At 46.6% G+C, this 27,121-nt stretch overlaps 1 protein-coding gene across 1 annotated transcript in view; it reads left to right on the top strand.

The window, feature by feature from the left end:
- EPHB1 (EPH receptor B1) overlaps nucleotides 1-27,121 on the top strand; it is a 112,521-nt gene that overhangs the window by 47,668 nt on the left and 37,732 nt on the right. Inside the window, exons 8-9 of the mRNA XM_040636595.1 lie at nucleotides 9,647-9,894; nucleotides 17,764-17,979. Of these exons, the coding sequence (XP_040492529.1) occupies nucleotides 9,647-9,894; nucleotides 17,764-17,979 (464 nt within the window). The remainder of the gene's footprint in view (nucleotides 1-9,646; nucleotides 9,895-17,763; nucleotides 17,980-27,121) is intronic.

The following is a 27,121-nucleotide window of genomic DNA, read 5'->3' as shown; positions in this document are numbered from 1 at the left end:
GCCCAGCAGCATCCGCTAAAGACCTGCGCCTGGTCGCTGCTGACCGCCCTCTACCAGACGCTCCTCTCCTCACGATTCAGAAATTCCAGGGCTAATCCCTATGGATATGAATTCACTGTGTGTAACTCGAAGCACTTCTAATGGAAGACACTCCTAGCTGGCACCAGTCCCCGCTCTCCAGTTCTTTTTCTCCTCTCTCTCCACTCTTGCTTCTCCCACACCCGCCTCACTGAGACTCACTTCACTTCGTGCTAAAAGAGCTGGTGTGAAGGTCAAGTTAAAAAGAAAAGAATTTTGTAAGGTAATGTTTATACAGTATTATTGGCAATCCTGCTCTTAGCCTCCTGGCTGATTGGGAGCAGGGAGCAAAAACTGGGCTGCAGATGGTAATGACACATGAAAAGAAGACTCAGAAGCCGTTCGTCCTTTCTCTGCTTGTGTATTTCTTCCTTCCCCCAACAAGCTCTTATTGAATACTTCTTGCATGCTGGGTGTGGGGTTCCAGAGATGGACAAAGAGCAACCCTCTCCCCTCCCCACAGGTCTGACAATCTTAGTGGGAAATAGGCTAGTCACGTATTCGCTGTTTCACACCATCCGCGACACAGGCGTGTGCAAAGTGTTGGACCAACAGAGAAGTGCTCAGTTCCATGTTCTGGGAATGGGCAGGGGCATCAGGAAGGCTTCACAAAGAAGATAACCTTTGGCCTGAGCTTTCAAGGATGAAAACTAGTAGAAGGAGCAAGTTTTTTTTTGTGAAACTCATTAGAGAATGACACAATGACAGAAGAGGAAAATTGCATGATTTAACAAGAGAAACAAGCATGACCTTCTAACAGCGGGATGCTGGAGCCAGCTGGCACCAGCTCACAAGAGCCGATCGTGCACATCTCCTTCCAGCCCCCGTTCAGTGACGCGTGTTGGTAGGGCCCCATCAGCCCCAGCAGGAGTATTTACACGGTGGGAATTGGCAAATGCTACAATTGGGAGGTATTTGTTTCTTTGTTTCTTTGCTTTCTGGAGAGCTAGTAGTTGAACACTTACCGGCACACCCCAGCCTTCCAGACTGTGCAAGGTTATTTCAAGAAGATGCAGAGGAGCCTGCCTGTGCCTGCTGAGTGTGCAGCCCGAGGAGTGGGTCGTGATTGTTGCAGGAGGGATTCAGTTTAGAGTTCAAGAAGATCCTCATTCATTGAACACTGATCTTGTGCCTGGACTGTGCTGGATGCTGGGAAATGCATGACGCTAACAAGCCCTGCTCTGTAGGGGAGACGGTCTAACACACGTACCTCTCCAGTCCACAAGAGGACGGTGGGCCACTGACGGCTAAGACGAGGGCCCAGGGAACATGTAGGCCTGGACATGAGGGGAGAGGTTAGAGGGCAGGAGAGAATCCAGGGAAGAGAGGCCGTAGGGGCCCCTGTGGATGTGGAGCCTTTTGATGGACTGACATGACATATGGCATATCGTGAGAATGAGGAGGGGAGAAGGCTGACAGGGAGGGGTTTCCTGACAGTAAGTATCAAGCATTGAGTCTGGGGAATCAGGCAGAGACCCGGCATTCTGGAGGCTTGGGTACGGATTTTATGCTGTGGAGGGTGGTGAGTTTCAGGTAGGTGTCTGAGCAGGCTGGGTGATAGGAATGAGGCTCTGGGGACACAAATCGGCTAGATGCTGTGTCTGGGTTGGACTGGAAGGAGGTAATGGGGAAGGGTGAGTGAGGCCTTGGAGGCATGGAGACCAGTTACGGGGCTTTGCTTGGAAGCGTGGAGAGGGTTTGAGATGGCTGCTGCTGGGATGGAGGTGGTAGGGAAGGCTGCACTCAAATACCTGAACGGATCTAAACCGGAATGATCCAAACGTGGTGAATGGAGCTGCTGGGGGGTGGCGTGCATCATGGAGGGTGTGGCCAGAAATGTAGGGCGTAGGGTTAAATCCCTTGAAGGGAGGGGAGGCTGCCAGGCCCTGGGGGTGGGGGGGGCATGCATGTGAGTGAAGGCAGTAGAATCAAGTCTAGGTACCGAGGCTGACGAGTTGCAGCAACTGCGCGGGTCTTCTCAAGCCACCTGTCTCTCAACAACATGCTCAAAGTTCCATGGAAGCGACGTGTCGTCAGGGTTTTTGTTAGTCCCAGCCTGGCCTGGTGTGGCATTCAGTGTTCCATTGAATGTTTGTTGCATATGGTTGAAAGTAGGTCCTTGGCAGGGAGAGTAGAGTGGGAAGGAAAATTTGGGGAACTGGGCAGAGCTTAGGAGAATGGGGAGAACCTAGAGGGAGGTGAAGTGTCCTGATTCACCAGGCACTCCGGAAGTGGCCCAGGGAGATAAAGGCCGGCCTTCTCCCCTACTACAGATAATGTATATCACTGGTCTCTTCAAAGAGGGCCACAGGCCTTCTGGAGCCTTTGGAGAATATCAGCTCTTTGGGACCATGAGTCCGACTTGCAGGAGCCATCTCTCAGGTCAACTCCAGTGGATTGGTTAATTGTGATCAGTTCGATCCGTCGGTTCCCCCAGAGCAGAAAGCAGGAGGCCTCTGTAATTGGGCCCAACAAACACAGATGGCTGTCCGGCTTGTGCTGTGTGTACCCCGTGAAGCTACATGCAGCAGCCCTGGTCATGACTGGCAAGTGCATGAAGATGTAGGTGGAGGTGACACCAGGAGGCGGCTTCCAGAGGAAGATAGGGCCACTGTATTTTATTAAGGAATCTCCTCCTCTGACTCCAGCAGCTGCCAGTTCAGCATTTCTACAGATGACTTTTTGTGAGAGAGAGGCAGGCTTATGGGGAGAGGGCTGGGTGAAGAGAGCTGGGGAGGGGGATCTGTGATGTGGACAGATTAGGAATGGGGCCAGCAAGGCCCCCAGTTCTCTCTTTGAAGAAGAAGACGGGTTTCTTGGGGGGGTGTTTTGGTAGAAAGGCCACCTGCCAGCCTGACCCTCTTGGGCTTATTCGAAGTGAGGGTGGGAGCATGAGCGTGGCCTCCGTACTGGACAAGAGTCACTCACAGGAAGGGTTTCCAGAAGAGGAAATCTCATAGATGTCTTGAGTGATCATAAGTAAAATAATTGGCATGTACTGAACATTCACCGTGGACACATTTTACAAGCTCTGTCTCACGTCACTCCCTTAATGTGAGGTAGGGTGTGTGTGTGTTTAAACTGGTGAGGATATCAGCGTTCAGAGGACAGCTTGCCAAAGATGGTGCTGCCAACTGAGTGAATAATAGAGTGAGAACTGAGACCCAGACACGGCTCATCTAGGTCTGGCGAACGTAACCCCCCACTTTGAGTACTGTTCTGGAAAAGAGCACTTAAGTATACAGGGACATTACTTCTGGTGGTAAACGTTGTCTGGCAGTTTGGAATTTGCAAGCCTCCTTGCTGGCAGTGATGATACTGTCCTAGAGTCCAGTGTGCCCGTGGGGGGTAGACACCCCACATTTCCTGGGGAGAGCAAGTTCTTCCGTCCTCCAGCCCTCCTCTTCTAATATGATCAGCTATCTACCTTAAGAAGGATAACGATGAGGACCAAGATATGTAGCATTTTCAGTATGGGCTTGCTCACATTATGAAAATAATGTCATCTATAGGTGGGTGTTTGTCGAATGACCACAAACAGCCGTAAGAAAAGAGGAAATCCGTTTGCTCTCCCCGTGTAGGTGTTAAGTATTGTGGCTGTCCAGCAGGTTCCATCTCATCTGCTAACTCCAGTGGCCCGGTAATGGGGACCTGGGGAGCTCTGCCGAAAAGGAGGAATAGGGCTGTGATCCATCAGGAATGTGTGTCCTGGGTGCGGGGTCAGGAGGTAGCAGACTGCCTGCCATGGCTTTACTATGCCTGGTTTAGCCATAACCTACTTACCTTGCCCAGGCTCGAGTGATAAAACTGGCTGGAAATCATACTTTAAAACCTAGTTTAAATTTATTCTTTAAAAGTTCCTTTTCTGGTGGAAGCTTGAATTAGTAACTAGAAGCTCTGCTTTCCTTTTTTTCCCCAAGGCAGTTTGTGGCTTCAGAATGCTGCTAAAAAAAAAAAAAAAAAAGAGTGCACTTGTGTGCCGATTCGCACTGCACACAGCCAACAGCCCGCACTCGAAATACCTGCTGGCGGGTTGGATGTTTCATTTTCAAAAATTGAAAATTCTTTGCTTCTGATTTTATATATAATAGTTGAGGCAGTTAATGCTGCCGAACCACTTCTTCTCTCTTCCTCATTTTGTCAAGGAAAGGAGGAAAGGGGCACTGGCAAGGAGCTGAACACTGGTAGCGGATAATTTCAGGAGCTGTCTGGAGGCCAGTCGCGGGAACTGGCTAAATGACCCTCAGCCGACAGCCTGGAGGGCCGTGGTCCTCAAATGTGAGCCAGGCATCGGAATCCTCTCGGTGGCATATTAAAACTCATGTCACAGGGCCCCACCTATTGAGCTTCTGAACCAGAAGGTCCAGCTGGCGCCAGAGAATCTGCCTTTCCTAACAAGGCCCCCGGCGGTGCTGATGTGGGAGGGCGGCAACCACACCTTGAGAAGCGCTGCTGAGAGCCCCTGGCCCCCAGACTGGCCTGAAGCAGGAGCGAGGTCCTAGCCAAAGGGAGGTTTGTGGTAGGAGAGGCTCCAGGGTCAGCTGCAAAGATGCAGGCCAGTCAAAGTCCAGCCAGACCGAAATTAGGCCGGCTGCAGTCACTGTCAGTGAGGGGTCCGCGTAGAAGGAATGAACCGTAACCACGACCCAGGCGTTTCCTATAAGCATCTACTGTAAATATACTGCTAATGCTTGATTTGTGCAGAATATTTTTAGGTATTATGAATTTTTATCAAAAACTGCAAAATGTATGGCCGTGGTTTGGAGCTCATGTGAAAGGAAGCACTTTAGAGCTCAGCTCGAGGTAAATCAAAGCCTCACAGATAGCCAAGCTCTGGCCCTGAGGACGGGCAAAAATAGTTTCTTGAGAATAGTATGTGAACCCGAAGTCGAAGATCAAGGGGACAGAGCCTCTCACATCGTAAGCCACATAAGGCCTTGGTGGTCTGTTACTGATAATGGCCGTATGCCCGCCGACTCCCACTCCCTGTGAGCCTCGGCAGTGCTAGAAGCCCAGAGCCCCCGCACTTTGGCACCCCAGGCTGACCTGGGGATGCCCTCCACACCCAGATACCCGGCAGCCGGACTTCCCCCCACCCCTCGGCATAAGGCCCTGCTTTGTCTTGGGTCCCACTAGTCTGCAGAAACCTGCTCTTCATCTTTTCGTTCTCTCCCAGAGCCCAACCCCCCACCGTGGCACCCCGCTCATGCCCCGACCCCTGGCTTGTCTTAAATCGGCACCCACATGTGTCGCCCCCAGTGTGTAGTTTACAAAGCACCTTCTCAGAGACTCCACACCCCGTTAGGAAACCCCGGTGGTCGATCTTTTCTTTTTATTGTGTAAAGCTGAGAAAGCTGAGCCTGGGGAAGCAACATGCCCCAAGTCAGGTGGCTGTGCTGGCGTGGACATGAGCTGCTTCCTCCACTCCCTGCCCGAGTTCCTCTCCCAGCACTGGGGCCACGTAATGACAGGGTGGAGCACAGCCCCCGAGTGAGGACGGTGGCCTGAGTGGCTTCCTTTGCAGTGGGAACTTTGAAAACCTCTGGGCTTGGAGACTATGAAGTCATTTCTTTGCCAGACAGGAAAGGAGCTGTTTTTACAGAATCAGTATGAAGCGCTTGCTTCCCATGCCTGCAGAACGGATTCCTGAGAGCAGTAACACTGCTCCCGCCATAGTGACTGACCACATGGCCCGGTCTCCCTACCCAGGGACAGCACGTGTTTTGAAAGTCTATTGTTTTAGGGCAGTTTTAGGTTGGCAGTAAAATTGAGGGGAAGGTACAGAGATTTCCCATGCACGGCACCCCCCACGCTCAGCAGCCCCCACCAGAGTGGTACCTTGGTGGGTAAACCGACGCTGATGCATCATAAGCACCCCCAGTCCATGCTTTACAGGCGGGCTCACTCTTGGGGTCATATACCGTATGGACTTAACAAATGTATAATGACACGTAGCACCGTGACCGTTGCAGACAGAGTGGTTTCACTGCCCTGGAAATCCTCTCAGGGGAGCCCGTGTTTACCATTTAAAAAACCTGTATGATGCAACCCCCGCAGAGGATACAAGTTCAAGTTCAAGGAGTAGAAGCACTGCACTTGGAAGGCAGTCGGCCACAAAGGTTAAACAGCAAGATGACAGTTGTCAGTTCTGAAGGTAGTGGGAGCCGCAGGTTCTAGTGGATAGAACTTGCCAAGGCCACACCTTCATTGGTCTCTTCCCTCTTTTGTTCTTTCTTTCCACTCACGTCTATAAAGCCTTCATAATTTTTGAACAAGAAGTCCTGCGGTTGCGTTTTGCACCTCGGTCTGACCCACAAATTACGTAGCTGATCCCACGGGCAGCTTTTACGTCTGTCCAGGCTCAGGGTGCACCCAGACGAGCAAATCAGAATTCCTGGTGGTGGACCCAGGCCTCTGTACTTTGTACAAAGCACACCTGCTCCCCAGGGTGCTGCCGTGGGCCGCCAGCTTTGGGAACCACTGGTGTAGAAGAGAAGTCTTTAACTGGGGTGTTCGTGTGTGTGTCGTAGGGGACATCAGATTCACCTGGAACACTTACCCCAACTCCACACACTGATGTAGAAATTGCCGAAAATTCCAATTCCTAAATATTCTGACCCCACCCGACTCCCAGGCAGGAAGTTTCAGTGACCGTGAGATCTGTCTGTGAGCTAGGCCCACTGTATTTGCAGTTCCCTACATATGAGTTGCTGTGACAGTGATGGCACGTGAACTATTAGGACCTGCACAGTTGGGGCACAGTGGTCCCTGGATTGTGACTTCATAGCCACACTGCTGAGCACACCCACCCAGAGGCAGTATGGTGGAGAAAGGGGCTGGGCACCGACAGCAACCCTGGCTCTGACTCGCAGCTGGGGAATTTGGGACATGTTTTCTTTGTGCCCCTGTTTCTTTACTAGTAAAATGAGCATAAACACACCCAACTCACGAGGGTGCTGTGAGCATTAAATAAGATATGCAAAGAGCCTAGCACATTGCCTGACACCTGGTAGGTGGTCAGTAGATATTGGTGTCCTATCTCTTCCAAGAAGAAATATTACCGTATCTTTCCCTTCAGCTCCTGTCTTTTTACTAAAAGAAAATGTAACTCATTATTATAGCAACAAGGAAGAAATACCAACCAATATTCTTCAATTAGTATACTTATCAAATGTGCAATCTCTATTCATTCAGCTTATGGTTACTGAATACTTTTTAGGTCAAGGTGTCAGAAGGATGAGTTTTATATACACACACATATTATAGATCATACACATAGACATATATATGCATACATCTAGTCGCATGTCTGCATGCATACAAATATATGCACATGCACATATACACACATACTACACACACACATATACACACATACACACACATATACGACAGGTCCCTGTTGTGCAGTACATTAAAAAAAATCTTACTCAGTTGAACAACAAAAGTAATGCTTATTGTAACAATTCAAACAACATAAAAGGAACTGGATTAAGTTGACTCACTTTACTTCCCCACTCCTATTCCCACCCTGTAGGCAACCATTTTTAAAAAGAATTTGAAGTTGAAATACATTTTATGTGGATTTTTTCCATTGTTTTTCTTTTGCATCCACGCACACACACACACACACACACACACACACACTCCATTTGGGTACATACTGCACTCACATCCTGTGGCTTCCTTTCCTTTTCTTCTTCACTGAACAATACAGTGCGGCCATCTTTCGAAGTCCAGGTATGTGACTCATCTGCTAGTTTCAGGAGCTCATGGCATTCCACAGGATGGATGTGTCATTTTCCAGCCGTTCCCGTGGTTTTGGGCGTACAGTGTTTTGCAATAGAAGAAGATTCTGTCGTAAGCAGTCTTTTATAAAAATGTAAATACCTCCTACTTTTTTTGGATAGAGCAGGGATAGAGTCTCCAGCAGGTTATAACCCAAGAGCAAACAAAGCAGAAGCCAAGCAGGTAACAATAAATACACTTCCCCACCTTTGATGGGCGTGCCTACCCTGAACCGGGAACCATAGTGCGCACTACAAGCTAGGAACGTGAATGAGACTCCATCTGCCTTCGAGCAGTTCAGCAAAGCAGCGTTTGATTCATGTCGAAACCAGTGTCACCCATAATCTATGTCCTAAGGTCCACGGTGAAGTCAAGCTAATGGTGCCTGAGCCAACCTCTACCCCGGCCCTAGCTTCCGACAAATCTTACCGACTCTGGAGCAGTTTTGCATGAAAAGCCCTTTCCTGCAGCTTCCTTCCAGTGACTTCTGCAGTAGAAAACAAAGGGAACTCCCAAACAAATCACAGAGGAGATGTTAACTTGCTTTTCTGATTCGGCCAGTCATTGATCTGCTCACAGTCTCCTCCATCATTTTCTTCCAGGAGCTAAAGGTGAAAGAGAAGGTCCCCCCAGCAGAAAGCCGTCAGGCCCTGTCTCCCGTCAGGCCTTTGACACACGTGTCAGTGATGCACTTACAAGTAGACACTAAACCGCTTCCCATGAAAGAACTAGAAGTTACGAAGCCAAGCAAAATCATAGAATAACTCTTGAAAGCACATTTAACAGGATTCAACAGATTTTGTAAAGCAGCTATGAAATAGTGCCACCAGATTTGTTTTTACTCTGGGTGATGTTCCCGTACAAATGCTGAAATGCCGCGGCACCCGTGGAGGTGTGCCGCTCATGTTCGCTCGGAGAAACCACCTCCTGTTCAGCTGCTGGGGGTGCAGGGAGCCGCCAGCCTCCAGCTGCCCTGCCTTCAGGACCTGCCTCAGCTTTCCCGCGGAGGCCAGTGACAGAGTGTGGTGGGAGGCCGGAGGCCGGGCCTCCCTGGCATGGGTGCTCTGTACTCTGGAGCAGCCCAGGGGTGGAGGAAACGGGCAGGCCTGCTTCAGCCAGGTCTGCATGGCGATCTGGAGCTCTCCTTATCCATGCCTGCTTCCTCCTTTCTTTTCATAAGGTCAGGTCTGCAGCATGATCTGGGACTCTGGCCAATCCTGCTTCCTCCCCTTCTATCCTGCACGGTGTCTGCTAACTTCCTTCCTGACTTCTCAGTGTCTGCTTTCTGGGGGTCCCAGTCAATGCAACAGCTTTCAGTGCAGTGTAGGAACATAAACGTTACCCACCTCATTCAGAGCACTAAGAAACCTGAACACACCCGAAGCGCCTGGACGTTCTTGCGCCAGGCTCTGCTAGAAATGAGTTATGGTCTGCCAAAGTGAAAGTGACCGTTTCATTTCAATTATTCAGCTGGGACACAAATGAAAACCCAAACGTGAGGAAAAACAAACTCATATAGACTCTGAAATTCCACTTTAGTTACCCGAACTATTTCGAAGAACTGAGGCAAGGAACGTATTTTAGTATTTTAGTGTAACCTCTGTGTTTGCCATGAACTGATTGGGGCCAGGACACCGTAGTCACAACAAGAGAACGCCGTTTCCATCTCCGTCACTTTGACCGCAATTCCACTCTGAGTACCGCCGTGCCTGCCACTGTTGTGCCCTTGTGGTTCCGCAGACTGAGACGGAAACGGGTAATGATTGCGCTCTTGTTGCAGGGGAGTTCGGAGAGGTGTACAAGGGGCGCCTGAAACTTCCGGGCAAGAGGGAAATCTATGTGGCCATCAAGACGCTGAAGGCCGGGTACTCGGAGAAGCAGCGTCGGGACTTTCTGAGCGAGGCCAGCATCATGGGCCAGTTTGACCATCCCAACATCATCCGCCTGGAAGGCGTGGTCACCAAGAGTCGGCCCGTCATGATCATCACGGAGTTCATGGAGAACGGGGCTTTGGATTCTTTCCTCAGGGTAAGAGCAGCTCGGGGGCGTGCATGACGTCAGCAGTGTCGGATGCTGGGGAGGAGTGTCTGCATGAGGGTAACCCGCCACTTAGGAATCGCCCGCCCGATGAAATGTGGGTGGGCGGTGGAAATGGTAGCGAGGCTGACAGATTTGTTTCTACAAGGATAGAACGAAGAGGAGCCTGTGGACCCCCCGGTAGGAGGATAGCGTGGAGGGGGGCCAGTGATAAATGCTTGTTGGATGAATACGAATGAATAGAGGCGGGTGAGGAATGGCCATCGGCGTCTGCATGAATCACGGAGACCGAGGAGACTCCCAGCGGCTACACTGCGCTGTGTGATTCCCGCAGACGCCACTGGCCATCTCTGCCATTTCCCCAGCACAGCCCGCCCAGCCCGCTCCCTTCGTTTGCAGCTCAGAGATCAAACAGGCTGCCCTTCCTGATGCCCGGGCCACCTGCTCTCGAAGGAGACGCTCCTTGGCAGGAAAGAAAGAGACAGGGTCACAAGCATTCACAGGTCTCTTCTGTGACCCCAGACCAGCCGGCAGCAGAGGTGGGGGGGGGGTGCCTCGAGGCCTATGGCTGGGAGATCTGTGAATGGCCATTGTCGAACATGCTCCCACGCCGGAACCGCTTGCCTTCTGTGGGACATCACAGCGTGACTCAGAGCAGGGGTGGGCGAGCACAGCCACGATGCCGATGTCTGGGGAGTGGCAGCTGGTGGAGCACAGGTCATCAGCATGTCCTGGCTTGGACCAAAGCCTGAGCTGGGGACTGGAGGGAGCCTGACAGCAGAGGGTGCATGGGCTGCATCATGATGGGGCAGGGTCTGCTGAGCAAGGACTTCAGGGTAATACCAACTGGCAGGCTATGCGTGTCACCAAAGCGACTTAACAGTAGCTGTGGCTGCAGATCAAAGGATCATTCAGATACTTGGTCTTGAAATATTCATGGGGTGACGGCTGCGGTCACGCCCTCTGCTGGGTTCTGGGCCTATAGACATGAAAGAGACATTGCTCTAATGCTAAGTAATAAATCACCCAAGATTTCAGTGGCTCACCACAGTTCATTTTGTTCATGAGTCTGCAATCTGGGCTCATTGGGGACATCTCTGTTCAATGTGGTGTCAGCTGGGGCAGTTCAAGATCTGGGGCCTGGAATCATCCAAAGACTCACTCACTGATGCTGGGTGTTGCCTGGCATCTCTCCAGGTGGCCTGCCTGGGCTTCCTCACAGCAAGCTGGCTCCCAGGAGCAAAGGTCCCACGAGAAGAAGGCAGAAGCTGGACCACATTTGTAACTTAGCTTCAAGTCCCATAGTACCCTTCGACCACTGTGACAGGCTGCCTAGATTCAAGGGTGGGAAACGGCCCCACATTTTGACGGGCAATAACATGATGTTGTCTTACACATGGGTGATGGGAGGTCCTGTTGTGGCCATCTTAGAGACTACAACCTGCCCCAGTGGTCCCTTCTCTGAGGACCTTAGTGCCCAGAGCGTCCAGCAGTCATCTGACCAGATTCTTTCTGTTTCCATGTGTGGTGTGAAGAGGTATCATGAGCCAAGAAGAACAGAAATCTTCCTGGGGGAGCCAGGGAAGGCTTTACAGAGGAGGGAGAATTATCTGGTACTGGAGAATGAGGCACTCGCCAGGCACGCAGGGGAGCAGGCAGGTACCGTGGAACAACTGAGCCATGTGTTCAGAGGCCAGAGCCAGCATGGCCTATCTGCTAATCTTTCTGCAGCTCTGTGGTGGCTCCAAAGCTCCGAAGCAGGGCCGAGGGGCTGCAGCGTGGAAGGGTAGCTGCGGGGCTTTTCTAGACACTACATTTGTACAGACTGAAGCTACTTTGGCAGCCAAGCACACTTTTTCCTCCTCTGGGTTTTTAGACGGTAGTGGCTTATTTTTGGTGGGGGGCATGGGATGACAACGGATGAAGCTGACGTACGTTGCCTAGTACAGCCTTCTTGAGGGTATGGCTTATGCCCTTTATTTTGAAACCCCGGTCCCTAACACAGGGAGCACCCGGTAAGTGCTGGTTGAATGAAAAACATGAAAAGCCATTTCTGGCACCAAAGTGTTTGGGATAGCGGGAGAAATGGAGTCATCCTGAGTGTGCATGGTCTCTTGTTCTTATAGCCAGACCCCTCACGTCAGAGTGGGGTACAGACTGTGCTTTCCTGGGGGCATTCATTCATGATCAGAGATCTCATGAAGACAGCCAAATAAAAGTGAATAGAAGACAATGTTAGGAGACAAAGTATTTTCTGGAACCAGCCTCCAGACCGTTTTAGGAGCCATTTATTTCCTACAAGTCACCTGACTGTACTTCACAGAGTCACAACATGATTTGAGGACTGTGATCAGACTTTCTCCCCGGAACGTACAGGGGAACGAGGAGATTCACTCTCAGGAGCCTGCAGAAAATCAAACCCTGCACGGACACTCCGCACGGGGCTCTTCCCGCGTGGGGCGCGGGACATGGGGCATGTCGGACGCCGGTATTTTTCATGATGATGAGGCCCAGGTGGTGGGAGAAGAGCCAGGGGCGAGCAAGGAACACAGGGAAACAGGATAAAGGATGGCAAGGAAGGAGCGGCCAGAGCAGGCAGCTCCAGGAGGAGAGGGGAAATGAAGCGTTTCTGACTCCTCGCACGGCATGGAGGCAGGTAATCTATAAATCTAATTTCAGCCTTACTACCCAACCCTGGAGCATAGCAACATTAATTGATGTATCTGCCGCTTGGTAAAATTGAAAAGTAGGTCATCAGTTCAGTTTTGCAGGGTCCTTCTTCTGGGAGGCAGTATAATTTTAGGATCCCCATTCAGAGAAGAAAGGAAAAGAGTGAGTCCTCAATTTGTGCAACTGCCACCACTCCACACAATGGTTGTGGTGGTTTACCCTGGACGTGGCAGCTTTAGAGAGTGGCTGCAGCTCCAGCTCCGGGGCAGCATCTAAGAGGCTGTGGGCTTCGGGGAATGTGGTGAGCACATTGGACATGCTTCTCCTAGCCCACCTACTGCTCCTTTCCCCATGGCAGGATGTAGAATCCTTCACCTTCTGGAAGGATTAGGAGCACCCTTATTTTTTCACTGCATGTTCAATAGGTTCATTATTGTCTGTTTTTGAAAATATCTGCACCATGGATTATATGGCATGCAAATCCGTAATTAAACATTTCCTTGTTGGCACTCAAACTTAGGGGATTCAATCTGGTGGCTCTTGTATAGCCTTAGGAACACCCCCTGTGGCCCTCATCAGCGTCCCTCCCGTGCCACAGCCAAGAAGGTTCAACATGATCTGGAAGGCCGTCCTGCCTGGCTTGGCCTTGTGGTCACTGCTGGTTCATCCGCCGATGGTCAGAACGGGAAGACTCTTAGAAGTTTCTAAGCAATGTCAAATGTGGACATTTTGTATCAGGGAGGCTCCTTTATGGGCTGGAGCTAGATGACCATAACCCAGAGGTCAGGAGGAGAATGCCAGACTGGACAAACCAAGACCTAGGTTCTGCTTAGGGCTCCACTGTGAGTCACCCAGTGGCCTTGAGCAAATCTGTTAACTCAATTTCCCAATCTATAAACTAAAGGCTTTGAGCTGGATGATCTTGAAAGATAGGTCTCTTACAGTTTAAAAAAAAAATCTATGATTCATTCTCTTCAAACAAATCAAATAAGGGTTTCATTTCCTGAAGTGGATTTGTCAATGAAAGTTGAAATACCTAAATCCTTCCTGCCTAATAAAAGGACCAGCAAGTGGCTTCAGTGAATTTGCTGAAAAGCAATTTCTGCAGAAAGCTCTTCATGAAGGAAAGAAAGTTTAAATCACTTCACCCAGGCCTGTATTTTTTCTCTATACAGGGTTTTAACCATGTGATCAGCGTGGAGCCTGACCCTTTTCCAAAGTCACTTGGAAAACTGGGCTTTTTCTGTCTTGTTTATCTTTGGATGCTGGCATTCCTATCTTTGGAAGTTCTTCTGGGGGATTTACACCAATGAACTGAACGTAAAACTGTTGAACATGGCAGGGGATCTTCATATGTTTACGTCTTTACATTTCACCAAGATTATGAACTCAACAGGCAAGATCCTGTCTTATCGCGAGATGTGATTCTATGTAAAGAATAGGTTCTAAAGAAAATGTGTTGCCATTGCAAAGTCAGCATATTACATGGAAAAGGCCCCGGACAATACTTAAAAGATTCAAATCAGAGTAGCATAGTTGAGGTACACATGCCTCTACTTTCTTTTTCTAGAACCATGGCAGACATCATTAATCAGTCATGTCACTTTTTTCCTGCAAAGCTTATATGCAGCCTTCTTCTCCACACATTTGAGGAAGGTTACCATCAGAGATGGAATGTCAGTGGGGAAGTAATTTGCTATTCTGGACTTAGATTCTTGTTATAAGTCAGAGCCACACAGAGTCATTTAAGGCTGATCACTTAAACTTTCTGGACTTCCTTTATCTCCTCTGAATAGCAATAAACTACCTCCTGCCATGCACAAAGGAGGATCAAAACGTATTCTCTAAGTGTGACTTGCCATTCAAAAGTCAAGAAATGGAGGAAATCCTGTTTGTTCATTAACTGACCCAAATGCCCAGCCTGCATCATGAGGCCCCAGTCACCCACTACTACAATTGGGGTGTGGACTGTTGGGGGGTCTACTACAGATGCCAACCTGTTGAGCTCAGAATGCACTGCAGACTAGGTTCTCCTAGGGCAGTGATCCTAAGATGTCTCCCGAACACAATAGGAGGCTGTGGGAACCTACAGTCCTGGCCCCAGGTGTCCTCCGTTCCTCTCACTGGGCATCTGAGTACGTGGGTGAGCTGGTTTGTGAGACATTAAGGCCTGGCTGATAATACCAGCAGTCCTTGCTGCTGTCTTAGTATTCACGGGCACTTAGCCAAGCCCTTTCACATGTCTTGTCTCATTTAACCTCACCAAAATCCTATGAAGAATGGACACCTTGTCATTGTTTTACAGATGTGGGAATGACGCTCTGGAAGTTAAATGACTTGCCCAAGGTCACACGGCCAAAGAGCGGCAGAGCCTGGACCCCAGTCTGGGTCTGTCTGTCTCCAAAGCCTGGACTTTTCACCACTTCTTGGCCTTTGTTGACCCCAGAAACTAGAAGGGTGACTGATCAAAATATTAAATCAGATAGTAAAGCTGTTCCATGTAGGCTTAAATGATTTAAAGTAGAAACAGATATATTGCTGCACATTCTTTCAACATTTCTTTTCCCGGAGTTGTTTACAATCACCACCAGTCCCCTCCCAAAATCTGTCTACAAGCCGGCTTCTTTTGGGAGACATTCATTTTTAACCGCGTTGTTGTCTACCCTTACAGAGAGAAAGTAACAAACTGAATTGGAAAAATATGACCCTTGTGACTTGCAGCTGAGATACATTTTCTCATATACAGAAGTTGCATGACAACTTTCTGGGGAGGCAGGTCCCCAGAGACCTACTTAGAGAAAATGAATGGTGCTCGCGAAAGCCTGGCCAACTTCTCGAGGAGGTGGTGATTGAAGTTCATTAGTGAGAAGGAGGACCCGCATCACTCAGGCACATCCAGCTCTCGCAGATGGGCACCAGGTGCTGAACACCAGTCGGAGCTTCCAAAAAAGCGGATCTGCACTTCCTTTTGGAGTTGGTTAGAAGAAAATATTGCAGAGAAAGCATTCCAGGCAGGCTGGGAGGGGGTGAAGGTGTGAGTTAGAAACAGCCTGGAACCTGGGGTGTGTCGCTGCCAGGGTGTTTGGGGCTTCTCCTCTGGCAGGCGTCTCAGGAAGGAGTGGAGGGAGGTCGGTTGGCTCACTCTAATTCACCACGGGGCGGAACCCTGGGACACAGACCCAGGGTTGCAGTCTTGCATGAGGAAGTTCAACATTCGTACTATCGTGATTAGACTTTTTGGTTGGTGGGGTTTTCTCTGATAAACAGGGTATCTTTGCAATAGCTGTTCTATTTTTCCGTATTTACTGTTGCATAGAAAATGCTTTTGTAGAAGCACATGCATCAATGATGTGTCCCACACATACATCAGTGAGGTCGTGCGTGTGAGTGCGCTCTGTATCACCTCGCAGCCAGCAGGTGCTCAATAAATGCGAGCTGTGCCCACTGTTACGCTCTCTGTGTTTTGCCTGGGGGCACTGGGGCGTGGCTGCCTTGCCCTGTGTCCAGCAGTAACTAGACTTGACCCAGGGTGTTCTGCCTCCTCCCACCTCTCCCCCAGTCAAAGCATCTCAGGGCCGGGGCCATGCTCTACTTACAGAATACAACTTGTAGCCCTTTGAGGGAGCAGCTGGGGCTGGACTAGAAGAGAAAAACGCGTTGTTGGCCGCACAGCACAGGGTCCACTGATTTAACCAGTGTGTGCAGAAACCAAGACCCAGGGGGTTTGGGGAGGTGGGAGGAAGGCTGATTCATTCACTGAGGTGTGTCATCAAACCATGAAGGACAGCATCCCCCCAGGAGACGGTGAGCCTACCAATGATCTGAGCGGAGAGAGGCAACACTGCAGGTTGGCCTGAGGAAGAGAAGCCACAGCTCCCATTCGCTAAGAGGGTCCACATGCCAGACACTGTGTCTGTGCTTCTCCTGCCACTGACCCCTTTGAGGTGGGTGTGGTTATCCCAATGTCAAGGTTGACATCCCTGGTAGGACCCAAGGAAGACACTTTAAGCATTTAATTCTGGAAACAGGGAGAGATGTAGCAGTCATAAATTGAGCATATATTTATTGAGCTTTTTCTATTTACGTTCAAGTTCTTAGCCCTGGGAGTACTGTGGTGCCCACAAGAGAGGGGGTCTTATCTTCAAAGAGCTTAGAGTCAAGCAGCAGAGACAGACGGACAGGTATACACATACACACACACACACACACGCACGCACACATGCACGCACCCCTCAAATTTGTGAGGTATGCTAAGAAGAAAGATAAGAGCATGCAGTGGGGTGCGTGGGTGGCTCAGTCAGTTAAACGCCCAACTCTTGATTTTGGCTAAGGTCATGATGTCGGGGTCGTGAGATCAAGCCCTGTGTCAGGCTCTGCGTTCAGCAGGGAGTCTGCTTGAGATTTTCTCTCTCTCCCTTATCCCTCTGCCCCTCCCCCCTCAAATCGATAAATCTTAAAGAAAAAAATAAGAGCATGCACTAAAGACAGTAAAATAGAAAGAAAGTGCTAGTTGTATTTGGAGCAGGGGAGTAGTTATGGAGACATCGTCTCTGAAGAAGGGACACTTGAGGGGAGACCTGAAGGCAGGGAGGTGTTCATTGTGGGGAAGAGCAGCAGGGATGGCAGGTGTAGGGGCCCTAAGGCAGGAAGAGCTTGGCTTGGGAAAGGACTGAGAGGTTACCAGGCACTGTGGCTGGCGGGTGAGACAGTGGCTGATCCCCCAGGGTCCCGAGGGCCATGCAAAGGAGTTTGGAGCTTTTCCTTAATGCAATGGGAAGCCGTTATAGAGCTTGAAGCCAGGGAGTGGCATGGCCTGATTTATGTCTTGCAAAGATGGCTGTAGCTGCTGTGTAGAGAATGGATTGGGGGGGCAGGTGCGGGGAGGCTGTTACAGGTGATGGATAACGGTGACTTGGTTAGAATGGAGGCAGTGGAGATGGAGAGGCGTGGATGGCTCTGAGATGTAATTTGGAGATGGAATCGACAGGGCTTGGCAAGGAGGAGAGAGCAGAGCGTTCAAGGAGAGGGATGAGGGTGGGAGTGGGAGGGAGGGAGGCAGGGAGAAGGGCACAGTGAGCAGCATGGCCCGTCACTGACGGAGGCTGACAAGCAGCAGGGCCGTGGTCCCTCAGCTTCTGCCGAACCACTGAAGCCCATCTTGATCCCAACGCCCTTTGTGTCTTGTTACAGCAAAATGACGGACAGTTCACGGTGATCCAGCTGGTGGGGATGCTCAGGGGTATTGCCGCGGGCATGAAGTACCTGGCCGAGATGAACTATGTGCATCGGGACCTGGCTGCTAGGAACATCCTGGTCAACAGTAACCTGGTGTGCAAGGTGTCTGACTTTGGCCTTTCCCGCTACCTCCAGGATGACACCTCAGACCCTACCTACACCAGCTCCTTGGTGAGTCCTTCCTGGTATTCTTAGGTAAAAGCGTGGCATGAATAGAGAGTGGCTGCTCATGGCTGGGCTAGGGACCCGTGGCAGGGCACGGTGGGAGGGGCTGGGACCTGAACTTATCTCTCCACCGGGGGAGGCGGGTGCCAGATGGAGGAACAGTAGCAGCTGGTTGTCCAGGCAAGCATTTGGGCATAGGAACGGTCGGGCTATTCACCCTGAAGCCCTGGTGTTCCTTGACCAATGGGAAAAGGACATTTTGGAACAGGTGATCTGGGGCAATCCAGGCAGTTGGATGGTGGCATCAGAGACGTCCGTCAGCAGAAGTAGGTGCTGATGGGGTTGAGTTCTGTGTCCCCAGGCAGACCCTTGGTGCCCTTCTCTTCTCCCTCTCTAGTGCTTCCTGTCAGTTAGAAGACAGACATCTACATGATAAGTACTCTTACATTTGCAGTTCCTGCCCAGCTTCCCCCTCCACAGTCCAAGCAGCTCCAATCACCTAGGGCCAGTGCCCAGTTCACACAGTTCCAGTCAGAACGGTAACAGGTCCAAAGAAGAGCTCCTGGTTTGCTCCATTTCCCTCCCCAGTCTCTGCATCTCAGTGGTTGCAACAACTCAACTCATAACTGAAATCTGGGAATCAGCCTGGATTGCTCTCTGCCTCACCATCCGCGTCCAATCCCTCCGCAACTCCCATAGGTTCAAATAAAATCTGCGCCTTTCTTTCCTTCTCCACAGCCGTTACCCTATTGTCTTTCACCTGGTCCCTTCTAGTAGCTTCCTAACTGGTCTCCCTGCTTTCCTCTTGTCTCCTTACATCCACTCCCAATATATTATTATAAAAATAAAAACAATACAGAGAAGGAAAGGGAAAAAAGGTAGCCAAGACACCACAACTGCCCTGAAGCAGGGGTCGGTAAACTTTCCCTTAAAGGCCATATAGTAAGTATTTTAGGCTTCGTTGGCCAAGAGGCAACACAGAGGATATTACGCAGATAAATATATAACCATTTAAAGTGTAACCCTTTAAAAAGGTATAAAGACCATTCTTAGCTCATGGGCTATAAAAATCCAGGTGACCAGACCATAGTTTACCAACCCATGTCCTGAAGCGTCAATTTTACTAATTAGGTATGTCTCTTACCTCACTTTTCTCATTGTTCAAAATGTGAACATTTTTATTTTGTAAAAATGGGATCATCCTAAGCTCATTATTCTGTCCTGCGTGCCCGATGGGCATTCTTCCTGCCCAGCCGCATTTCTCAAAGTTTGTGAACATTTACACTCCGCCGGGAATGAATGGTGTCCGTCTTCTGACATCCTTACCAGCAGTGAAGGTAATCAATCTTTAAAAATCTGCCAATCCAAAGATGAAAAGTGATACTTCATTTTGTTTAAGTTGGCGTTTCAACTGCTAGATATACGACTATACTGTCTTTTCACATGGTTCCTGGGATGCATGTTTCCTCTTCTGTTAATTATCTGTATGTGTCTTTACCTATTTTTCTATTGGGTTGTTTGTCAGTTTCTTAGAAATTTATAGGAAGTCTTTTTATATTAGGGATGTTAACCCTTTGTCTCAGCTTATGATACAATTAGTTCCTCTTCGCCCATCTGTTGTTGTTTTGCTATTGTTGGTGATATCCTTTGGATTCCCAAAGTGGTTAATATTCATAGAGTCAATAATATGCATCTCTTCTCTCTATGTCTTCTTGGGTTTTCTGGTTTATTTAAAAATTTCTCTTCATTCCAAGGTTATAAAGTGCTTTTTAAAGTTTTCTGTACTCTCTCACTGGAGGTTTCGCTCTATATTTAAATATTAAGTACACCTGAAATTTATTTATTCTTCCCAAGATTTAATTTTGAAAATTTTCAAGCATACAGAGAACTTGATAGAATTTACAGAGGATAGCCATTGACCCACCACCTAGGTTTTAGAATTAATATCGTGCTACGTCTGATTTATTATATAACTACCTATCTGATCTGTCCCTCTGTCCATTCTTCACTCCATCCTGTTTTGTTGATGCATTTCCAGATTTCATGTCGCTGTTGGCCATCTTTATATATGTCTTCTTTGGAAAAATATCTATTCAGATACTTTGCCCGTTTTTAAATCAGGTTGTTTGTTGTTAGTGGGTTACTTGAGTTCTATATAGTTTAGATATTAACCCATTATTGGATATATGATTTGCAAATATCTTCTCCCATTCAGTAGCCTGCCTTTTCATTTTGGTGATGGTGTCTTTTGCTATGCAGAGGCTTTTTAGTTTGATGTGGTCCCACTTGTTATTCCTGTTTTTGTGTCCCTTGCCTTTGGTGCCAGGTGCAATACAAAACTTTGCTAAGATGAATGTTAAGGAGCTTACCATCGATTTTCTTCTAGGAGTTCTTTAGTTCTAGGTCTTACATTCGAGTCTTTAATCCATTTTGAGTGGATTTTTGTATATGGTATAAGAAATGGTTCAATTTCATTCTTTTGTCTATAGCTGTCCTGTTTTCCTAACACCCTTTATTGAAGAGACTGTCATTTCCTCATTGTATATTCTTTGCTCCTTTGTTGTAAGTTACTTACCAGATAGGCATGGGTTTATTTCTGGGCTCTCTATTCTGTTCCTGTTTTTATGTTTTTTATGCCAGTACCATACTATTTTGATTACTCTAGCTTTGCAGGGTTGTTGGAAATCAAAGACTATGATATCACTGGCTTTGTTTCTTTCCCCTCAAGATCATTTTAGCTATTTGAGTTTTCTTTGTGGTTCTATGCAAATTTTAGAATAATTTGTTCTAGTTCTGTAAAAAATGCCATTGGAATTTTGATAAGGATTGCCCTGAATCTGTAGATTGCTTTGGGTAGTACGGACGCCGTAACAATAGTAATTCTTCTGATCTATGAGCCTGGGTAACTTCCCATTTATGTGTGTCTTCGTCACTTTCTGCGTCAGCCTCTTACAGTTTTCAGTGTACAGCTCTTTCACCTCCTTGGTTAAATTTATTCCTAAGTATTTTACTCTTTTTGACGTCATTGTAAATGGGATTGTTTTCATGATTTCTTTTTCTGATAATTTTTTATTAGTGTATAAAAATGCAACATATTTTTGTATATTAATTTTGTATCTTACAACTTTACTGAATTCAGTTATTAGTTCTAACAGCTTTTTGGTGAAACATTTAGGGTTTTCTATATAAAGTATCATGTCATCTGCAAATACAGTTTTACTTCTTCCTTTCTAATTTGGATGCCTCTTATTTCTTTTTCTTGCCTAATTCCCCTAGCTAGGACTTGCAATACTATGTTGAATAAAGATGAAAGTGGGCATTCTTGTCTTATTCCTGATCATAGAAGAAAAGTTTTTAGCTTTTCATCACTGGGTATGATATGAGTCATGGGCTTGTCATATATGGCCTTTATTATGGTGAGGTACGTTCCGTCTATACTTTGTTGAGAGTTTTCATCATAAATCGATGTTAACGTTTGTCAAATGCTTTCTCTGCATCTACTGAGATGATCATATGATTTTATCCTTCATTTTGTTAATGTCATGTATGATGTCCATTGACCTGTAGATGTTGAGCCATCCTTGCATCTCTGGAATAAATCCCCCTTGATCATAGTGTTTGATTCTTTCAATGTATTATTGAGTTTAGTTTGCTAATATCTTGTTGAGGATTTTTGCATCAGAATTCATCAGGAAGGGGTGCCTGGGTAGCTCAATTGGCTAAGCATCTGCCTTCAGCTCAGGTCATGATCCCAGGGTCCTGGGATCCAGCCCTGCATCGGGCTCTCTGCTCAACGGGACCTCTCCCTCTGCCTGTCACTCTGCCTACTTGTTCTCTCCCTCTCTCTGTCAAATAAATAAATGAAATCTTTAATCGAAAAAAATCATCAGGAATATTGGCTTGTAATTTTTTTTATGGTGTCTTTGGTTTTTGTACAAGGGTAATGCCAACCTTGTAAAATGAGCTTAGAAGTGTTCCCTGCAATTTTTTGAAAGAGGTTGAGAAAGATAGGTATTATGTCTTCTTCGAATGGTTGGTAGAATTCACCAGTGAAACCATCTAGTCCAGCACTTATATTAGTTGGGAAGTTTTTGATTGCTGATACAATCTCCTCACTAGTAATCAGTCTATTCAGATTTTCTGTTTCTTCATGATTCAGTCTTAGAAGATGGTAAAGTCTTTATTTCTTCTAGGTTGTCCAATTTGTTGGTGTATAATTATTCATAGCACTTATGACTTTTTGTTTTCTGAGGTATGAGTTATAACTTCTCTTTCATTTCTGGTTTATTTTATTTGAGACCCCTCTCTTTTTTTCTTGGTGAGTCTAGTGAAACATTTGTCGATTTTGCTTATCTTTTCAAAGAATCAGCTCTTAGTTTCATTGATATTTTCTATTGTGTTCCCAATCTCTATTTCATTTCTTTATGCTCTGATCTTTATTATTTCCTTCCTTCTACTAGTTATGGGTTTCATTGGTTCTTCTTTTTCTATTTCCTTTAGGTGTGATGTTAAGTTGTTATTTGAGATTTCTCTTGTTTCTTAAGTTAGGCCTTTATTGCTATGAACTTCCCTCTTAGAACCACTTTTGCTGTATCCCAGAGATTTTGGTAAGAAATGAATAAGTCTTAATTGTACATCTTAGAGTTTTAAAGAATGCATACAACTGTGTAACCAAAACTCCTGTCAAGATACAGAACATTGCCATCACACTGGGAAGTTCCCTCGTAACCATCCCCATTCCGTTCTCATCCCTACCCGACATTCAGAGGAAACCACTGTTCTGATTCTTTTTACAAACATAGGTTTGTGTTGCCTGTTCTAGAACTTCACATAGTGGAATCAGACAACACATGCTCTTTATGTCTGGCTGCAGGCTGTGAGATTCATTCGTATTGTTGTGTGCAGCAATTTGTTCCAATTTATTATAGTAGTTCATTGTTTATGTATCTATTCTTTTGTTGATAGACACAAGGGCTATTCTCAAACTTGTTTTTGAGTATGTATTAGGATGTATATGTATATTTTTACCCTGTTTTCATGCAGGTGAATAGATAATTATGTCAATACCGTGTATTAAATATATCATCCATATTTTGTTGAATCACTTGTCATCCTTATCATATGTTAAGTTGCTTATAGGAACTATGTTTTTTTAAATTTAAATTCAATTAGCCAACATATAGTACACCGTTAGTTTCAGATGTAGAGTTCAGTTATTCATCAGTTGCACGAGCACTGGGTGAACTATGTTTTGATTCTCAATTCCACTCCATTGATCTATTTCTTTATCCTATGCCCAACCATATTGTTCTGATTGTGATAACTTTAGTGCAAGTTTTACTATATGTATTGTTTTGATTATAATAACTTTAGCAACAGTTTTACTGTTTGGATAAAGTAAGTTATCCTTCATTATTCCTTAAAAAGAACTTTGTTGGCTGTTCTCAAATATCTTTTCTTTCATGTGTAATTTAAAATCACTTTTTCCCATTCTAAAACCTGTGCACATCCACGTGCACTCACAGTTGGAGTTTGAATGGAACTTTATACTACTTTTGAAAGGACTGACATTTTAATGGCTGGGAATCACCTAAATCATGTGAACCAAACATTTACATGCCTTGTATTTCAAGTGTTTGAGGTAGAGGATTCCCCGCATGATTTTCTTGTATACATTAGTTAGGTCATTTCTCGTGGGTTTTGCTTTTCTTCTAAATGATGAAGCTTACCAACTCCAAGACCTAAGAGCTCTCAGGATTCTTCACAGTCATTATGTTCACCTGCCTCACTCTATTTATCATATTATTTCTCCAGGCTTTGCTTTTTATCCAAAACAGAAACAAATAACATGTTTGCTGATCAAACAGTTTGTTTTTCTAGAAATACAAAGAATGTATTCATGCGAAAGGTGTTTATTCAGCATCTACTATGTGCCAGTACTGCTCACAGGCTAGAGACACAATCATGACCAAAAGGAAACATTGTTACTACTCTCACATCACTCACAGGTTAATGAGGAAAAGAGACACATACACAAATAAGTGCAAATTTATCAGTTGTGATAAGAGCTATTATGTTCTGTGAGAACATGAATAAAACAATAAATAACAATATAATCTGACCTTATCTAGCAGAATTAAGGAGGGCTTCCAGAAGAGGAGGTGGTGCTCCAGCAGAGATTTGAAGAATAAGTCACCCAAATGAAAGGAGTGGGTTAGAACACTGAGAGATATAAATAGCACATACAAAGGCCCTGTGGCAAGAGAGAAAGTGGAACATTAGAGGAGCTCAAAGAGAGCCCCTATGCCTAGAATTTGGAAAAAGAGGAAGAAAGTGGCCAAGGAGGTCAGCAGCAGCCTCTTGGACCCTTGTGATGGAATTTAGGGCCTGAGAGCAATGGGAAGTCATTCAGGGCTGTGTGTGTGTGTGTGTGTGCGCATACATAGATACGCATGACCCAAGGGTGATGAATTTGCATTAAAAAAAAATAACCTGGCTTTTCTCTTGCCTTTCCCTTCTAATCTCTTTTTCTCCCTTCTTTCAAAACAAAGCAAAACGGAACAAAATTCTTGATTGGCTTCCTTCCTTTAATCTTTCCCCAAAAAACCCCTTGGCAGGCCCAATGAAGGTAGATGTCTTGAACAAGGGAGACATCCCTAGCAGGTTCCTAGACCCATCTGTGAGGGAGCTAGCAGCCCAGCAAGGTTGGGAAATTAGCTATTTACAGGGAGATTGAGAAATATATTAGAGATAATGGGAGCTGTTGGAAAAGGAGGTACAAATATGGAAAACATCAAAATTAGAATGAATTATGTGTTGTTGAATCGGAATTGAAAGCATTGGTGTGAACTTGGGGTTTTTAATATATAAAGAGGTAGAGGAAAAAATGCAAGCTGAGAGTGCCTCAAAGCAATGACACCACATACAATACAATCACCTGTATGTAGAACTCGTGAAATTGCTCCACATCTTCCTGAGGCTCTGTTCATTATTTTCCCCAATTTTGCCTCTCTGTTCCTTACAACTATCTTAAAGTTCATTGATTCTTTCATTTGCCATCTCCATTTTACTAAAAGAAAGTTCCTCTCGTGATTTTTTTCTGATTTTGTCTTTTTTGGCTTTACGATTGCTTCTTAATCTTTCTTTTATAATTTCCAATTCTCAAGTGGGGTGTTATATCTTTTTATGCATCATAAGCATAGTTTTCTTTACCTCATTGAGCATAGCTATAATGGCTGCTTTAAAGCTGAGGTCATCCTGAGGTTAGCATCTTTGTTTCCCATGCAAATGGGTCACATTTCCCTGGTTCTTTGTATGTCTAGTAGTTTTGGATTATATACATTATGAATGTTCTGTTGTAGAGCCTCTGGGAGCCGTTACAATGATCCAAACGGTGTTGATGCTTCTGATTTAACCGGAAGTTAACTGGACGAGACTTGACCTGCAAACCGTCATGTCTGCAGCAGGCAACAGCTCAGATTTCAGTTCCTGTGGTTTTCAGTCTGCCTCATACAGGCACGATTCAGGGTCAGCCAGAGAATCAGGAAAAGTTCATATCCAGAATTTGGGATTCCCTCTTCCTGGCTTTCTTGTTTCCAGGGAGTCCCCATCCACCCAACCCCCAACTCTCCAGCCTCCTTGATTATCCTGGGCTCCTTCCCTTGGTTCTTCCAGCCAAAAAGGGGGTGGGATTTTCAACTGGAGTTTTAGCCACGGGGCAGACCATCCTCAGAGCAAAGTTGTAAAAGGTGAAACTCGCCTTGTGCTTTTCACTTGCTGGAATGCTCAGATAGTTTCCTTTATGTTTTCCCTCTTATCTCCTTTTCTCATCTCTTCTATTTTGTTGTTACTCACTGGAGAGTCTGGTTGTTGGAAGCATAACCCCCCCCACACCAACAGGGGAACCTTCTGCTCGTTACCCTGAATCAGCAGTCCTGTAAAACAGTCCTTAAGACCTCTGTATTCCATCTTAATTCCCCTATTTCATGCAGTCCTTTCAAGACGTTTTTAACGTCATCATCTCCTAATACATCTTGTTTTACTTTATAAGTGAAGCCTCATTAATAGTTATTAAAGTTTTCTAGTTTTCCCTACTTGGCCCTCAGCTTTCATCTCTCATTCTGTCTTAATTCTCCACCATACTTTTCCCCAGGTCTTCCTTCTCTAAATTGCTATTTCTAGCCCCAGGATCATTTCCTTCCCATCAGGCTCCTGGAATAATGAACAGATAGAATTTGTTCCTTTGTGCTTTCTTACGGTTGGAATAAACCCACTAAACTAAGGAGGGTTTCTGAGTTACTGCTGGTAACTCCCCGCCTTTTAAGAGAAGCAGATACGTGAGCTAAGCTGGGCTTTAATATCGGTATGACTTACAGAACATTTCTGAATCCTGGAATGGGTGTTCACATTCACATTCCCATATGTCTTGGTTTGCCCGGCCAGCCATAACCAAATACCATGGTCTAGGGGGCTTGAACAGCAGACCCTTATTTGTCACAGTTCTTCTGGAGCCTGGACAGTCTAAGATCAAGGTTCTGGCAGATTTGGTTCCTGGTGAGAGTCCTCTCACTGGCTTGCAGATGGTCACCTTCTCCCTGTATCCTCATTTTGCAGAAAGAGCAAGAACTCTGGTCTCCCTTCTTCTTCTTCTAAGGACACTGATTCCATCACAGGGATCCTGCCCTCGTGACCTCATCTAAACCTAACAACCTCCCCAAGGCCCTACCTCCAAATACCATCACATCAGGGGTAGGGTTTCAGCACATACATTTTGGGAGGACACCAGCCTCCCAACTATGCTTACGTTACAGACCAGTTCTCAAGATTTGACTTCAGAGGTCACATTCTGGTTATTACTGGTCCTGTCTTCTGTTACCAAGAGGAAAAAAAGGCACGCATGTACCAGGAAAGGTGCCACATCTTGGATTAACTCTTTGTATTGGGGGCTCCCGTGCACACTCACAAACCCGATCTTCACCCTTTCTCAGCTCACGGTGGTGGACAGAGCCCCAACAGGATAGCACAGATCTTCTTGGCGTGGTGGCTTTTTGTTGGTTAAGTCCAAAGCTATACTCTAGTAGGTCTCGTTTTCCCTTCTCATCAGGAGGAAGAGGCCCCATCCAGTCCCTTTGTGAGCAAAATCTTCCCT

This window comes from Ursus maritimus, unplaced genomic scaffold, assembly GCF_017311325.1.
Source record: "Ursus maritimus isolate PB19 unplaced genomic scaffold, ASM1731132v1 scaffold_20, whole genome shotgun sequence".
Classification (NCBI taxonomy): domain Eukaryota; kingdom Metazoa; phylum Chordata; class Mammalia; order Carnivora; family Ursidae; genus Ursus; species Ursus maritimus.
Note: the sequence above shows the minus strand (reverse complement) of the source record. Positions and strands in the feature narration are given on the sequence as shown.